Source organism: Hyperolius riggenbachi, chromosome 12, assembly GCF_040937935.1.
Source record: "Hyperolius riggenbachi isolate aHypRig1 chromosome 12, aHypRig1.pri, whole genome shotgun sequence".
Taxonomy (NCBI): domain Eukaryota; kingdom Metazoa; phylum Chordata; class Amphibia; order Anura; family Hyperoliidae; genus Hyperolius; species Hyperolius riggenbachi.
Genome location: NC_090657.1, coordinates 80,820,836 through 80,838,452, shown reverse-complemented (window position 1 = coordinate 80,838,452; position 17,617 = coordinate 80,820,836). Strand labels below are relative to the sequence as shown.

The 17,617-nt window shown below is 48.0% G+C and overlaps 1 protein-coding gene across 2 annotated transcripts in view; it reads right to left on the bottom strand.

The window, feature by feature from the left end:
• Nucleotides 1-17,617, bottom strand: part of LOC137542515 (lysosomal protective protein-like) — a 109,399-nt gene that overhangs the window by 37,114 nt on the left and 54,668 nt on the right. For both annotated transcript variants that reach the window (XM_068264491.1, XM_068264490.1), the window contains exons 6-7: nt 16,832-16,987; nt 9,643-9,734 (exon numbers count right to left, since the gene is read on the bottom strand). In XM_068264491.1, coding sequence (XP_068120592.1) covers nt 9,643-9,734; nt 16,832-16,987 — 248 coding nt within the window. The remainder of the gene's footprint in view (nt 1-9,642; nt 9,735-16,831; nt 16,988-17,617) is intronic.

Below are 17,617 nucleotides of genomic sequence, written 5' to 3'. Positions count from 1 at the left end.
TCTTGGTGGTAATTTCTACTGTGCCACTGCCAGGCCCAGCACATTCAGTGACTACCTGTGTGTGTGACAGGCAGCTGCACATTTGTAATCCCAATCACTGCACCTGTTCACTGTTCAGTGCCAATCTGTAAAGGAAAGGTTAGGCAGGCACTCAGGGTAACCCGAGGATGAGATGTAGCAAGTATTTGCAGATTAAACGTGTATCCTCAGCAGGGGCTACGTGCTCAAGACCGTTGGTGAGCAGTATCATGGAACATATTGCAAGAAAGGAGATGGTCTGGCACTGTAGCTTTTTAATGAATATCAGCAGGCATACATGAGTGAAAACAATGGTGTAGCATCAAGTGGCATAATAGTGCACTGTATCACAAGTACTTATCGTGCTGCTGCTGAGGTGAGGGAGGGACGTCTGTGGGCGCCGGAGGGTGCACGGCCTTACGACCGTTTCGCTGTGGAATAAGCCTTGCTTCTTCTGAGGCCTGTGTGCACAATGTGTGGAGCCGAAGACGCTAAAGAAATAGCTGTCTTCCGTGTGGTGTCCCCGCCTACCATTCCCACAATCCCCAATGCGCTGGCCAATGGGAGAGGCTGCTGTCCGGGAAGGAGCGTAATGACGCTTCACGCCGCCCGCTCATCAGAGCCGCTGAGGCAACGGGCGTGCGGCTGTTCCCATGGTCTCTTGGTCGGAAGTTTTCTTTGCCGGCCGGTGACGTGGGTTGGGGGTGGAGCAGTCTCCATGGGAACAGCCGCACGCCCGTTGCCTCAGCGGCTCTGATGAGCGGGCGGCGTGAAGCGTCATTACGCTCCTTCCCGGACAGCAGCCTCTCCCATTGGCCAGCGCATTGGGGATTGTGGGAATGGTAGGCGGGGACACCACACGGAAGACAGCTATTTCTTTAGCGTCTTCGGCTCCACACATTGTGCACACAGGCCTCAGAAGAAGCAAGGCTTATTCCACAGCGAAACGGTCGTAAGGCCGTGCACCCTCCGGCGCCCACAGACGTCCCTCCCTCACCTCAGCAGCAGCACGATAAGTACTTGTGATACAGTGCACTATTATGCCACTTGATGCTACACCATTGTTTTCACTCATGTATGCCTGCTGATATACATTAAAAAGCTACAGTGCCAGACCATCTCCTTTCTTGCAATATGTTCACTGTTCAGTGCACCTACCTACCTACCTACCTACCTACGTACCTAATACCACCAGTCATTGCACCTGTTCATGGTGTGTGTGTGTGTGTGTATGTGTGTGTGTGTGTGTGTGTGTGTGTGAGACAGCTGCACATTTGTAATACCAATCACTGCAGTGCATACCTGTAACCTGTTCAGTGCACCTACGTGACTGCAAGCAGTGTAATATACCACCAGTCACTGCACCTGTTCACAGTACCTGTGTGTGACAGCAGAACATTTTTAATACCAATCCCTGCATACCTGTTCACTGCACCTGTGTGACTGCACGCTGTTTAGTATACCAGTCTGTGCATACCTGTTAACTGCACCTGTGTGACAGCTGCACATTTTATTGTAATACCAGTCACTGCATACCTTTCACTGCACCTGTGTGACTGCACATTGTATTAGTCAAGTCAGTGCATACCTTTCACTTCATCCCCCCCGATATGAACAAAACAACAGGCAGAGGCAGACCCAGAGGCAGGCCACCCGGCAGGCATGTTCAAGGTCGTGCTGACGTGATTCTGTGCGGCCCTAGACCAAAGTACAGTGCTCAGAAGAAGGCACGTCCCATCAACTCCCAAGATTGTCAGGACGTGGTTGACTAATTAACACAGAACACCTCATCTTCCGCAGCCACCAGCGCTAATCAAAGTACCACATATGCTACATTTGACACTTCGCAGGAGTTACTTGGTGGGGAATTCACTGATTCACAGCCATTATTGTTACAACAAGATGAAGGCGCTAAGCAAGTTACACAACCTTATATGTCTGAGTTATGCGACACTATGGACATAACGTGTGAGGAGGAGGATGAGGAAGTACCTGCTGTTGGTGCAGTTTTGGAGGTGTTTGATACAAGCGAAGCTGGGGAGGATGATTATGACGATTATGATGATACGGATGTCACGTGGGTTCCTAAGAGACAAGATGACCAAGGGGACAGTTCAGAGGGGGAGTCAGAGAGGAGTAGGAGGAGACGAGTTGCTGAAAGAAGCAGGGGGAGCTCGTCGTCAGAAACAGCTGGTGGCAGTGTCCGGCGCCATGTATCGCCACCTATGGACAGCCAGCCAACATGCCCTTCAACGTCAGCTGCTGACGCCACCATAGTGCCCACACTCCAGGGTGGCTCAGCGGTGTGGAAATTTTTTAGTGTGTATGCCAAAGATCAGAGCAATGCCATCTGTACTCTCTGCCACCAAACATTGAGCCGTAGAAAGGCCAACACCCACGTAGGGACAACTGCCTTATGAAGGCACATGCAGAAAAGGCACAAACTGCAATGGGAAGACCACCTGAGCAAAAGCAGCACAAAAAAGCAAAGCCACCCTACTTCTCCTCTTCCTCCTTCAGGTGCATCATCTTCAGCCACTCCCTCCCTTGATCCTTCACAATCACAGCCCCCCTCCTCCACTCCGCCTCTCACCTTGAGCGGCTCCTGCTCCTCTGCCCACAGCAGTAGCCAGGTGTCCGTGAGGGAAATCTTTGAGCAGAAGAAGCCAATGTCTGCCAGTAACCCCCTTGCCTGGCGTCTGACAGCTGGCTTGGCGGAACTGTTATCCCACCAGTTGTTACCATACCAGCTGGTGGTAGCAAACATTTGTGGCCATAGCAAATCCACCTTAAATGCTAGAAACCCCAAATGTGCACGATATGTTAAGAAAATCATTGGGAATAAGAGGAAAAAAACAATTTTTCAAAAAGACCTTATAGTTCTTGAGATAATCGATTTTAAAGTTTCAAAGGAAAAAGTATATTTTTAAATACGGTAAATGTCACTTTTAGTAGCAAACCTAACAGTAGTGTAATTTTACATGTATCAAAAGAAAGAGCAATGAATTTCCTGATGGGGCTTCCAGGGGGTGGAAACTCCTCCGCAGCCGCAGCACTTTGACCAGTGATTGCTATACAGCCGCAATATGGCTGTATGAAGATCCCTGGCATTTTTTCCTATTTTCCCATTTTTTTTTGGGGGGGGGGGGGGGGGGGGGAATTGTTTTTTTAAAAAAATATGTGGGGTTCCCCCTCCTGAAACCTTTTAACTCCTTGTCCCCCATGCAGGCTGGGATAGCCAGAATGTGAAGCTCCGAATGATTGGGGCTTCACACCCTGACTATACCAGCTGCAAAAAGGTCCCTTAATGCCGATTTTTGTTCCGGGGTACCTGTTGGGGGGCTCCCCAGGTTTATTTTGCCCTGGGGCCCCATTGTTGCTAAAACCGGCCCTGATCTCTGGCACACAGTGTTGGGTCTGCCAAGCACAGTCAGGGCAGGTACATTACTTACACAGCCCATTGGGTCAACCTGGTGACCGATGGCAAGCAGGGAGTACGTGGCTGTGCAGCGGACCAACTTGTGACACCTCCGCAGCTTGCAGGCAGGCCTGCTGCCACCTCCACTCCTTCTCCTCCTACTCCTCCTGCTACATCCTCTTCGCTGTCGTCGTCGTCGTCCTCCTCCTCCTTGGCTGTGTGGCAGCGCAACTCTACTGGTGCTGCGATCTTCTCTCCAGCTACACAGCCCCAGCTCCCCGGGGCCTATGCTGCATGCCAGGTACGATGGTGTCACGCCATCTTAGACATGTCTTGCCTCCAAGAGGAGAGTCACACTGGAGCAGCTCTCCTGGCTGCTCTGAACAAACAGGTGGATCAGTGGCTGACCCCGCACCAACTGGAGATCGGCAACGTGGTGTGTGACAACGGCAGCAATCTCATTTCGGCTTTGAATTTGGGAAAGTTGACACATGTACCCTGCATGGCACATGTGCTCAGTCTCGTAATCCAGAGATTTGTGTGTAAATACCCAGGCTTACAGGACGAGCTGAAGCAGGCCAGGAAGTTGTGTGGGCATTTCACGCGGTCTTACACGGCCATGGCACGCTTGGCTGATATTCATCGGAAAAACAACTTGCCAGTGAGGCGCTTTATGTGCGATAGCCCGTCTCGCTGGAATTTGACCTTTCTGATGTTCGACCGCCTGCTACAACAGGAGAAAGCCGTCACCCAGTATCTCTACAACTACAGTAGAAGGGCATGCTCTGGGGAGATGGGGATGTTCTGGTCGAAGAACTGGACACTCATGCGAAATGCCTGCAGGCTCATGCGGCCGTTTGAGGAGGTGACAAATATGGTGAGTCGCAGTGAAGGCGCCATCAGCAACTTGATCCCGTATGCCTTCTTCCTGGAGCGTGCCGTGCGTAGAGTAGTGGATCAAGCTGTGGATGAGCGTGAACAGGAACAGTTACAGGAGGAAGAGTTGTGGGATCAATTCTCATCAGAACCAGATGTTTCCTCAACACCTGCGGCAGCACAGAGGGGGGAGGAGGAGGAGGAGGAGGAGGAAGAGTCGTGTGGGGATTGGGAAGAGGAGTCAGATGATGAGGAAGGGTTTTTTTTTTTGAGGAGGAGGAGGCAGCAGAGGAACAACCGCAGCAGGCGTCGCAGGGGGCTTGTGCTGCTCAACGCTCCCCTGGTATTGTTCGTGGGTGGGAGGAGGAGGAGAACTTACCTGACATCACTGAGGTAGAGCAAGAGGAGTTGGATAGTACGTTTGGATCCAACTTTGTACAGATGGCATCTTTCATGCTGTCCAGCCTGTTGAGGAACCCCTGTATAAAAAAACTCAAGGGGAATGAGCTGTACTGGGTGGCCACGCTACTAGATCCTTGGTATAGGCACAAAGTGGCAGACATGTTACCAACTCACCTGAAGGCAGAAAGGATGCTGCACATGCAGAACAAGCTGGTGGCAACTATGCTTTACAGTGCATTTAAGGGTGAAGTCAAAGCACAACGGAATAAAGGTACCACTGCCAGTAAACCTTCTCCCATGTCCACGCAGGCAAGGACAGGATGCTCTAGCGTTCTCATGGTGATGTCGGACATGCGGACATTCTTTAGTCCAACACCTCGCCTTAGCGCTTCAGGATCCACCCTCCACCATGCCTCGACTGGCAGGTAGCTGACTACCTGGCCTTAAGTGTGGATGTAAACACTGTAAGCAGCGATGAACCCCTGGACTACTGGGTGCGCAGGCTTGACCAGTGGCCAGAGCTGTCACAATTTGCCATCCAACTTCTGTCTTGCCCTGCCTCAAGCGTCCTGTCAGAAAGGACCTTCAGTGCAGCTGGAGGCATTGTCACTGAGAAGAGAAGTCGCCTAGGTCTCTAAAGTGGTAATTCCTATGTATGGAGTAGCACTCTCTGGTAAACCATCCAGTAAGGAATGGTAGGTGTGCTGGAGAAAGATCCCAGCACACTGTTTCGGGCTACCTGCCCATCTTCAAGTTGCCCAGAACTGGGCAACTTGAAGATGGGCAGGTAGCCCGAAACAGCGGACTGTCTTGCCATGCAGTTCTTTTTAATTTGTTTGTCTTTTTCTACCAATAAATGAAGATACATACTTGAAGGTGGTGCGGATTATTACGATTAGGTCTCTAAAGTGTTCAGTACCTCACCTTTATCAAAATGAATGAGGCATGGATCCCGGAGGGTTACTGCCCGCCCGAAGACTAAGTCAGTCTCCACACAGCATCTCTGCCTGCAGGCCGCTTGACTGCCTTCTCCACCACCACCAACAGGGTCCAGGTCTCCAAGCGGCTTCCTGAATTTTTAAGGCCGCTGCTAGCAGCGGCCGCTATAATAAATTTTCTGGTGCGTGTACATGCCTGCCTAATTTTTCTGGCTGCACTGCAGCTGCAATAACAAAACAAAAGGCATGTACATGTGTCAATTCCCCTTCGTGATCGTTACATTGCCGCGGTAAAGGGGCTTGCGTATTACAAATAAGCAATGACCGCTGGCTATATGAGTGTGTTGGGGTTGGGGGGCACAACTGACCCAAGAAGATAGATAATAAGGTTGTTGCTTCATTGTGGACAGACCAAATTCGATCAGCTGGACACTCAGTCACTGTTGTTCTGTCATTGAGCTACATCAGCCCGACCATATGGGCTTGAAAACCGGCATCGCCTGCCCTCTGGCCATGGTGCACACCAGTCCAGCACGGCCTTCACTACACAAACAGCTGTTTGCGGTGCGTTACACAGTGAGCTTGGTCTGTCAGTGTGAAGCAGTACACGAATTACACTCCCTGATAAAGCACTTTAGACCTCCAATTTAGCAATAAAATGTGATTTCTGCCCTTAAAATGCTGCTTTGCGTCAAATCATGATTTTTCCCGGGGAGTTTTGGCATGTATCCCACTCCGCCATTCCCCCCTCCAGGTGTTAGACCCCTTGAAACATCTTTTCCATCACTTTTGTAGCCAGCATAAATGTTTCTGGTTTTCAAAGTGCGCCTCCCCATTGAAGTCTATTGCGGTTCGCGGAAGTTCTTATGTTCGCAAACTTTTGCAAAAGTTTGCGGTTCACGAACCGAAAATCGGAGGTTCGGGCAATCTCTAGTGCCTACCCCTAAGACCCCACCTGGTGCTGCCCAACCCTAGCCGATCCTCCAACACAAACACCCTTCCTGACTCCTAACCCTAACCATTCCCCCCTGCACAAACACCCTTACAAATGTAGAAATGATAGCATATTTGATTACGTAAAATTTGTACATACAAATTTCAAAACCATAACATATTTAAAAAAATGTAATTTTCTAATATTGAAAACGATATTTTTTGGGTGCCCAGATTTCTGCTTTAGGTGTCGTATTAACAATATTTGCATTAGTGCTTATGTGGCACCCAAATTCTCCACTAGCCACAGGCGCCCATATTTCCTGCTTCCATATAATCTCTCTTGATTGTTTTGTAGAAAACCTAGTGTGTGCAAGTCAGGGCCAGATTTTCCCATAAGGCACTGTAGGCACATGCCTACCGGCGCCTTATGTGGGAGAGGGGGCCGCTCTCCTCAGATCACTGACTGCAGGAGCTTACAGTCTAATTACTGCCTCATATCACTAGCCTCAGACACACACTTACAACCTAATCCAGGTCACATGTCACTAAAGAAGATAGTGACATAAGAAAGGGATTAGAGTTCAGGATATTTTTACTTGGAGAAGTGGCCTGTGTTTAGGGGCAGGGTTAAGGGTACCAGAATGCTTGTACCTATGGTGCTCTGAGTTGTAAATCCAGTGTTATGTCTGATTGTGCTGCCCAGAAGTTCCCTTCCACATTGAGTAGCATGCTCAGTGGGAAGTGAAATATAATGCCCCCGAAATATCTCCGCTTCCACACCAACTACACTCCCCATATTTTCAGGATAAGGAGGGAAATTTGCAGGCCCAGTTGGTTCAAGATAGTTTTCTGTAATCTATCTCTGGAACCAGCAGGGCTCGGGGCTGCTATTGGCACAGAGGTAGATTGGGGGGTCCCCTCTCTACCCTGAACATTTGGGGAGTGCTGGAGGTGTGAAGCAGTGATATTTGATGCACAATTAAACAGGAAACGTGTCAGCTCCTACTGCGCATGCGGGGCAGGGCAATAATCATCAGCCCTGGTGCAAATGGTTTCACTGGCCTCCGGGCTCCACCCTAGAAGGCAAGATGGATCAGTCTCACCAACTGCTTTTGTTCTTGCTGGAACTTCAAAGCCATTTCCCACAGCAATGTGCAAGCCACATCCCTCCCCTTTCTGTAGACTAGAACATGTCTCATGGAAACTGTACATATGCAGACAGAGGCGCCAAAAGTATAAAATTTACTAAAAATGTTAAAATGAGAGGAGGCAGAGGTGGACTTACTTCCTCCAAGCAGACACACAAAGAGACTGTTGTATATATTCAAAACAACAAGGCTTTATTTGTATACTACAAAAAGTGCAAGTGCAACGCGTTTCACAGGCATCTCCTGCTTGATCAGGCAATAAAAAATGGAGCATGTACTCATACAGGTCTGGTGCAAAGCTCTGAAGAAGCGCTGAGCTTTGCAGCAGTGGGGGGAGCAGTAACTCACCTCTCTAAGAGCCACATGTTGCATATCTTCTTTCTCCTTCCGTCTGTTCCATTGCATTGGTAAAAACTTCCCCGTATTGACGTGCTTACGTCACCACAATGGGGCACTGTTAACAATGCAACAGAATGGACTAAAGAGCAAGATGATATTCAGCATGTGGATCACAGAGAGGTAAGTTACTACCGCAGAGTAGTGGAGGAGGAGGGACCTCTCTGATGGCCACCTATGAGAGCAGAGGGGTGGGAGCTTTCTGGCTACCTATGGGGGGGAGCTCACTGGCTGCCTATACTGTGGGGGGAAGGACCTCACTGGTTACCTATACTGTGGGAGGAGGGGGGCTACCTGGCTACCTATGGGGGGGCTCCCTGGCTACCTATAAAGAGGGAATGGGTTGAGGCTCACTTTCTACCTCTACAGAGGGGAGGGAGGCTCACTGGCTACCCTTACTGTCGGATGGGAGGGGCTCCCTGGCTACCTATACAGAGAGGAGGCTCACTAGCTACCTATACAGAGGGGAGGGGGCCTTTGGCTGCCTATAGGGAGGAGGGTAGACTCTCTATGTATGGGGGGTGGGGAGTCTGCATCTGGCTTCCTAGTACTGGAGGCTCCTGTGGCTACCTGTATTGGTGGGCTGCATCTGGCTACCGCCTTGTAACAGTGTACTTGAGCCTGGTGATCCAATCCTACACTACACTACATGCTTAAGGTGGCCACACACTATGCAGTCTGGCTGTACAATTTTTATACAATCTTACCAACATCCATGTAGTATAACAGCAATAGATTCACTGTGACTTGAATATATTCTTCAGTTAGTCTCTTATGCTGGGAATACACAGTTCATTTTTGAGCCATTGAGATGGCTCGATAGATTATTTCCGACATGTCTGATATCCCGCTCGATCGTTTTGCCGCTCGATTTCTAATATAAGTGAATGGAAAAAGATAAGGAAAACGAGCGGGAAGATAAAAGGATCAACTGCAGAATCGAGCGGCAAAAACGATCGAGCGCCAGAAACGAATCGTGTATTCCCAGCATTATACTACATGAGAGTGGTAAAATTAGTGATTGATATTATACTTTACAGAGCCACATCACCCCAACATGCAGACAGCCTGTTTCTGACTTTTTGTCCTCCTCAGTGCATGGCAGGCATTAATATGGCTCTATGGGGTGGTCCGAAACAGGCTGTCTGCATGTGGAGTTGATCTGGCTCTGTAAAATGTATATAGCTATGGGATTGCTAATTTGCTATACACCAGCGGGTTTAATCTGAATTATCGCGATTCGCAAATACCATCTATTTTAAGAAGGAAAATCACACTACCATAGTCATATGTCCATCTCAGTCTTGGGGTAATTTAGGGAGAAGCCAATTAACTAATCTGTATGTTTTTGGAATTTGGGAGGAAATCAGAGTACCCAGAGGAAACCCACACAGACACAGGGAGAAGATACAAACTATGTGCAGATAGTGCCTTGGCTGGAATTCAAACCAGGGACGCTGGGCTGCAAAGCAAGACTTCTATCCCCTACGCCACTGTGGAATACACTTACTTTGTGTCCAATAGGCCATGATAGTATGAAAAGAATAACAGAGAGTTGTAATTAATTTCATAGCTGGTCAGTCCATTTCCTATAGCAATTCCCTGCAAAAATAAGAAAGGGCATTAAAGCTTTAGTTACAGTGCAATTCTATTGTTGGAATTTTTTATTTATATAATACCACCAAATCTTCCGTAGTGCTGTACACAGTACAAAACTGACACAAGTTAGGGGCATAGATACATGAGCGGTTCAGCACACTGTGCAATCACATAGCTCCATAGCAAAACTTTCAGATGTAGGCACGCTTAGGCAGTACCACATGCCCCTACCCTATGGATATGAGCTATTCGGGCAATTTACATTCTCATGCAGTCAACACTGCATATAGTACATGGCAGGAGAGTAACTAGAAATAACCCCCCCAGGTCCGCTCAGGGTAGTTTTGGGGGGGCAGGAGGGGTCGCAGTATGAGGGGAAAGCATAGGGAAGGGGGACAGTTCTCCCCTCAGCGCACTCCCCTCCTGCATCAATCATCAGTGGCAGCAGGTGGAGGGCAGGAACACATACCTCCATCCATCGCGGAGCTCCATCTTTAAGTGCCTCATGCTAATTCCTGTTTAAACAGAAAGTAGCGTCAGACACTTAGAGAGCGGAACCTGCGGCGCATGGAACACATGAAGGTATGTGTTCCTGTCCGCACCTGCGGCCCCTGATGATTGATGTAGGAGGGGAGCGCGCTGAGGGGAGAGGCCGAGGTGAGTGGGGGGGAATGTCCCCCCTCCTCGCCAATGTGTAGCCACGCTTTCCCCTCGTGCTGCGACCCCTCCTGCCCCCCAAAATGGCATATATGCCCCCCACGGATGCAGGAGCTGCATCCCCTATTGTTATGCCAGTGGTTCATGGGCACTGAGACAAAGCCAGTTAGTGGGCACTGAAATACAAGAAAGTTAATGGTGAAGACATTAACCACTTAAGCCCGAAGGGTTGAAATTTTTTTACATCCGAGCAACTTTCACCCCCCATTCATTTGCCAATAACTTTATCATTACTCATCACAATTAATTGATCTATATCTTGTTTTTTCCGCCACCAATTAGGCTTTCTGTGGGTGGTATATTTTGCTAAGAGCCACTTTACTGTAAATGCATTTTAACAGGAAGAATAAGAAAAAAATGGAAAAAATTCATTATTTCTCAGTTTTCAGCCATTATAGTTTTAAAATAATACATGCCTCCATAATTAAAACTCACGTATTGTATTTGCCCATATGCCCCGGGTATTTCACCGTTAAAATTATGTCCCTATCACAATGTATGGCGACAATATTTTATTTGGAAATAAAGGTGCATTTTTTCCGTTTTGCGTCCATCACTGTTTAGAAGCCCATAATTTATTAAATCATATTGATATACTCCTTTGACATGAATATTTAAAAAGTTCAGACCCTTAGGTAACTATTTATGTTTTTTTTTTTTTTTATTATTGTAATTTTTTTTTTTTTTAATTTAAACTTGTATGTGGGTATTTTTTGGTGTGGGAGGTAAACAGGGTTTTTTTTATATATATTTATAGGTTTATTCTTAAAACTTTTTTTTTTTGGGTGTAATTTGCTATTTGGCCACAAGATGGCCAGAATCAAAAAGTCCTGGGAGCGATCGATCTCGCTCCCAGGCAGAAGAAAGGAGACCAGAGCTCAGAAAAGCCGCAGCGTCTGAAGAGACGCTGTCGGCTTTTCTCCGGGGGGGTCCGATCAGCGAAAGGGATTTATAATCTCTTTCACTGATCGGTGGGCTAGCGGCCAGCAGCGGGGGCGCACACGGGGGGGCCCGCGGGCGCGCGCGCGACCCGCGGGAGTGCGCGCAGCCCAACTGGACGAGAAATCTTGTCCAGTTGGGCTTAAGTGGTTAAGTACCACCTGCACCCCATTTGCTCCAGGGCCCCATAGTAGCTGCTGTGGCTGATATGGCAGTTGCTACACCCCTGGTCCCTGCCCTTGCAAGCCTACAATATAGAAGATAGTTGGGTGGAGACACTAGGGGAGTAGACGAAGGGGTTAGTGGATGAGACAGTAAACCTCAAAGTCTAGCTATAACAAATGATAAGCTTGTCTGAAGAGGTGTGTCTTAAGGATACCTTTGAAGATTTCTGGGCTTGGAGCATGATGGCAGGCTGTGAGAGAGAATTCCAAAGGGGAGGTGAGATTCATAAGAAGTCCTGGATGCAAGAGTGATAGGTGACCAAGCTGGGCAATAAGAGTGTCTTATGGTAGGAAGTATGGTATCTGAAGGTGAATGATGAAATGTATGGAGGGGACAGCTTAGGTAGAGCATTGTATGTTAGTGTTAGGAGGTAGTGTTAGGTTTGAACTGGATCCTTTGGGAAATTGGCAGCCAGTGGAGGTATTGGCAAGGAGGGGGTGGCTTCAGAGGAGTGGAGCAGAGGTGTAACTATAGCGGAGCAACCCCTGCAACTGTAGGTGGGCCCCAAGCTGTAGAGGGCCCCCTATTACTAAGCTTCCCTTTTTTTGATACAGGGGACCATCCTCCAGATCAGGAGTTTTTGTGGCTACACTTGTTATGGGTGTGGAGATGGTTGTGGCCACACTTGTTTTATGACCCTTGTAAGATAGGCCCCCAATCCATGAAGGTCACCAAGGGGAGGCAAGGGAAGTGGTGTAGACATTGGAGGGGACCCTATCAAAGTTTTGCTGGGGCCCCATAAATTGTTGTCACACCACTGAGTCAGAGGAATGATGGATGAGACGAGCAGCAGATATCATTAGGGACTGGAAAAATGCCAGTAAGGTTTTTGGTGGGCCGCGGAGTGAAGCGTTACCGTAGTCAAGTCAGGAAATTATTAGAGCATGTACAAGCATGGCACTTGTGAAAGGAAGATACAAATTTTGTAGATATTTTTGAAAATATCGTATTTTTCGGACTATAAGACGCACTTTTTCTACCCCAAAAGTTGGGAGAAAAAGTTTCTGCATCTTATAGTCTGAATACAGGGAGTCCCTGGCTTACGAACGCCCGATAATACAAACAGACAACCTGCGGGATTCCGTGTATTGTCCCTGTGTCCTGCTGTGCCCTGTTAAAAGTATTTAGCAGCAGACGCTATTACTTACCTCATCCTAAGTGCCTGCGATGATCGATCAGCTAATGTCCTTTTCCTTGTGGGTGGTGTGTCCCCGTGGCCGCGGTGTCCTCAATGCTCCCGCTCCTGTCAAAGTAATTAGTGGCGGCACCCTCCCGCAGTTATCACTCACCTCCTCTCTTGAGCCTCTTGAGCCTGCAGCGATTGGCTGTTTCTGTCTTGCACGCATTCTCCAAAGTGGCTGGTACGTTCTGGTCAGATGCGACCAGCCGCCATGGAGGAGGTGAGTGATAACTGCGGGAGGCTAATTACTTCGACTGGAGCGGGAGCGTTCAGGACACCACGGCCACGGGGACACACCACCCACAAGGAGAGGGACAGCAGCTGATCGATCGCCGCAGGCACTTAGGATGAGGTGAGTAATATCGGCTGCCGCTAATTACTTTTAACAGGGGACATGATGGAGGCAGTCCATGGCAGACACAGGGGATATGGAGGAATACACAGGGGACATGGAGGAATACACAGGGGATATGGAGGAATACACAGGGGACATGGAGGAATACACAGGGGACATGGAGGCAGACACAGGGGACATGGATGCCGTCCATGGCAGACACAGGGGACATGGAGGCAGACACAGGGGACATGTCTGGAGGCAGTCCATGGCAGACACAGGGGACATGGAGGCATACACAGTGGACATGGAGGCATACACAGAAGACCTGGAGGCAGACACAGGGGACATGGATACCGTCCATGGCAGACACAGGGGACATGGAGGCAGTCCATGGCAGACATAGGGGACATGGAGGCAGACACAGTGGACATGGAGGCAGTCCATGGCAGACACAGGGGACATGGAGGCCGACAAAGGGGACATGGACATGGAGGCAGTCCATGGCAGAGACAGGGGACATGGAGGCAGATACAGGGCAGAAACGGGACATGGAGGTTGACTCAGGGGACATGGAGGTTGACTCAGGGGACATGGAGGGGGAGAAGAGGCAGACATGCACGGGGACAGGAGGAGTACATGGCGGGGGACAAGTATAGGACACCAAGGGGGACAGGAGGAGGACAATTGGGGAGATGTCCTACAAGACGCCTCCTGCACTATAGTTGCACAAAGTTTAGTATATATTTTTTCCCTTGGTTTTTGCCCTCTTAACCCATCTTATAGTCGCTCCGGCTTATAGTACGAAAAATACGGTATTCAAATTTTATAGAAACATCATAGCATTTTATATTTAAACTATCCATGCAAAAGGATGTGGCTAAAAAAAACAAAAAAATCATTATCCCAATAGAAACATCAAAAAGTTCAGACTGCAAGCTATACATGGTGACTGGGACTGCTCTGCAGACAGTCTGACTCCCCCTCTGTCCCTCTATGCCTGACATTCAGCCTGGACTGGAGTTGTGTGGTACTAAAGTGACATGATCCACATTATTTGAGGTTGGGGCCGATTAAAATCCCTGCTGCAGTCACATCTCCCTAATGATTTCCAGGTGTTATCTCAAACAGAGGGATTTGGTAAAAAGGAGGATTGCAGCCTGAAATTTAGGAATGGAAGGTAGGGAAAGGAAGGCCCAAGGCACGGTAGTAGCTTTGGCACTCCCTTATGGTTCTTTTGGTAATCTGAGAAGAACAATGGGCCAGAGAAAGTGTTATTTGAGCCCCCTGACACCCACTAGACCCAAGGCACATGTCTAGGTTGCCTTGTGGATGATCCTGCTCTGATTAAGTCAATAGAAAACTCCTTGTTCAGGACTGAGTGGGGGACCTCCTTAACCAACAGGTAGGCCTGATATGTACTGTATATATTTCTTTTGCATACACCCAATAGGCAATCATACCAATTGTTACTTAAATGTATCTAAAATAACTCAAAGCTGACAATTATAATTGGTAATTGTCACCCAACAGAGTTTGTATGTTCTCCCCATCTGCCTGGAATTCCTCTGGGCACTCATACAGATGGCTGGATAGTGTAATGGTTAAGGGCTCTGCCTCTGACACAGGAGACCAGGGTTTGAATCTCGGCTCTGCCTGTTCAGTAAGCCAGCACCTATTCAGTAGGAGACCTTAGGCAAGTCTCCCTCACACTACTACTGCCTATAGAGCGCGTCCTAGTGGCTGCAGCTCTGGCGCTTTGAGTACGCCAGGAGAAAAGCGTGATATAAGTGTTATTTGTCTTGTCTTGTCTACAGATAAGTTATTTGGAGATGTCAGCGCTATATAAATCCTAAATAATAATATGGCTATAGTAGGGGTTAGATTGTGAGCCCCGCTGAGGAACATCTAGTGACAAGAATATATCTCGCGTAAAGCTCTGCAGAAGATGTCAGCGCTATACAAATACTAATTGAATAACATTTTTCCTTTTGTGGTTGTGCCTAAGGAGGTTGGCTACAGTTTGATTAACCTTAAAGTAAACCTGACACAAAGGGAAATAAAAGTTTTATACATACCTGAGGCTTCCTCCAGCGCCTTTCAGGCTGCTCGGTCCCTCGCTGTTCTTCTCCGCCTCCTGGATCCTCCGCAACTCAGCTCGGTAGTCCTGCCAGTCGGCATGTACTGTGTATGCGTGGCTGGCCATACGCGTGTGTCCCGTCGCACTCCTGTTGTTGGGAGAGTTCTGCAATGGGGAACAGGTGGCGCCGACTGATGGGATTAGTGTATTGAATTGCGGAGGATCCAAGAGGCAGAGGAGGACGGCGAAGGACAGAGCAGCCTGAAGGGTGCTGGAGGAAGCCCCAGGTATGTATAAAACCTTTGTTTCCTTTCGTCTCAGGTACACTTTAACTACCTAAAAATCACTCCACACCAACTGGGGTGGACACGGTGGCAGCCCCAGGGCTGAAGCCTATGACAGCCGATCGTGCTGATTGGCTGGCAGGGGGAGGGATAAAAAAAAATAGGCAAATTTATTGTAACATAAAAGAAATAAATAGTTATAAAAAAAAAATAAACATCCTAGTAGAGATCATAGCCGATCAATGTCATTGGCTAGCGGGGGAAGGGAGGGCGGGGTTATGATAAAATAATAAAAAATAGCAATATTTATTGAAAAATAAAATACAAATAAAAAAATAGACACGCAGGCAGGGATCAGACCCCACCAACAGAAAGCTCTGTTGGTGGACAGACTCACTTGTGTGCTGAGCTGTGCGGCCCTGCAGCGAGCACTTAAATTAATTGCAAAAAATAGCCTGGTTACTAGGGGGGTTTAAGACCATGGTCCTTAAGTGGTTAAAGGACCTATGAGGTGAAAATAAACTGATGAGATAAACAATTGTATCTATCCTCCTTCTCTTAAAAATGACCATTTTTTTTTGAAGAAAACTTAGTTTAACCTCCTTGGCGGTATGGACGAGCTCAGCTCGTCCATGTACGTCAAGGAGGATTGCTCAGCCCCTGGAGGGACTTTTTACTTACTTTTTTTTCAGAACATGTAGCTAGCACTTTGCCAGCTACATGTTCTGTCTGATCGATGCCGCTACCCGACAATCCGCCGCGATGCGCCGCTAAAGGGGCTGTCCCCCCCCCCCGAAACGCCTAGCGCAGCCTGGTGAATCACCACCAGGCTGCACAATGGGAAGGATCGGAGCTCATGTCCGATCATCACCATGGCGACGGGAGAAGGGACAATAGGAAGTCACGCTTCTCGCGGGATCTCGGACGCGTAAGTATGGCCGGCGTGGATTGGGAGAATGAATGCAGACGCGGACGGCATGGCGTACTGCTGTAGCTAGCAATACGCTAGCTACAGCAAGAATTTATTTTTTTTAACAAAAATGGTAATGCGTACTTATGTACGCATTCATTACCCAGAATGCCAGGGAGGTTAAACAGTCACTCTAATACAATTATTAATGGTGTTTTTAAGGTTATCCAGGGTATCTTTGTTTAATAAGCAATATCTTATCTCTTTTCACACTTGTTTTACTTGATGACATATCAAAGGCATACAGGTATGCATGAGATTGTTTATTTCATTTTAAGAAGGCATAAATTACTTTCAAAATAAGCGGAAAGTGTACCAAAACTGTTGTCCAAATTGTGGCAAGATGGTGGCCAGATACTTTTTTCTCTTACCTTAAGTTTTATGCTCTCATCCTTTGACAACTCAACTGCCAGAGTTGGAACATAAAACCCTCCGTAACTCTCCCCCGTAATATAAAATTCATTTGCTGTGAACTCTGGGAAAAGGCGGAAGAAATCTTTCAATGCCATGTAGTTATCCCGAGCAGTCTGAGAAAATAAAGAGGAGCAAGGCATAAAGTGAAGAAGAAACAGCAGACAGTAAGAGGGTTACTGACAGTCAGGGCTGGGTTTAAAATAAGGTACTGTAGGCACGTGCCTACAGGCACCTAATGATAGAAGAGCAGCTCACTCTGCTCCTCAACTTCCTCCTTCCCTATACATAGTCCTAAACAGTGTGTAAATGAGAGGTTACTCACCTGGCTCTTGGCTTTCCAATGATGAGTTCTCCCTTCAGTTGGGTCCAGGGTCGAACTGGGACACCAAGGGCCCACCAAGGAAGTTTCAGCCTGGGGCTCGCCCCCCTCTCCTCCCCCCCCCCCATTTTGGGCTCACATACACATGTACTCTAGAAATTTTGCATGACTTTATGGTAGGGAATAGATTTTGAGCATTTCTGAGGACTCCAATAGGGATATGTCTAAATGTGGCGCGTGCAGCGAAACTAAATGGGTGTCACCACGCACTGGAACATCGGCGTGGTCATGATGAGTCATGGGCAGACTTAAAAAAAAAAAATACAAAACACAAAATAAGTAGCGGTGTTATTCACAGAGATTAGGTCTGACCAGATACATTTTAGATAAAATATTCAAGTAGTTACATGCCTCATGATAATTC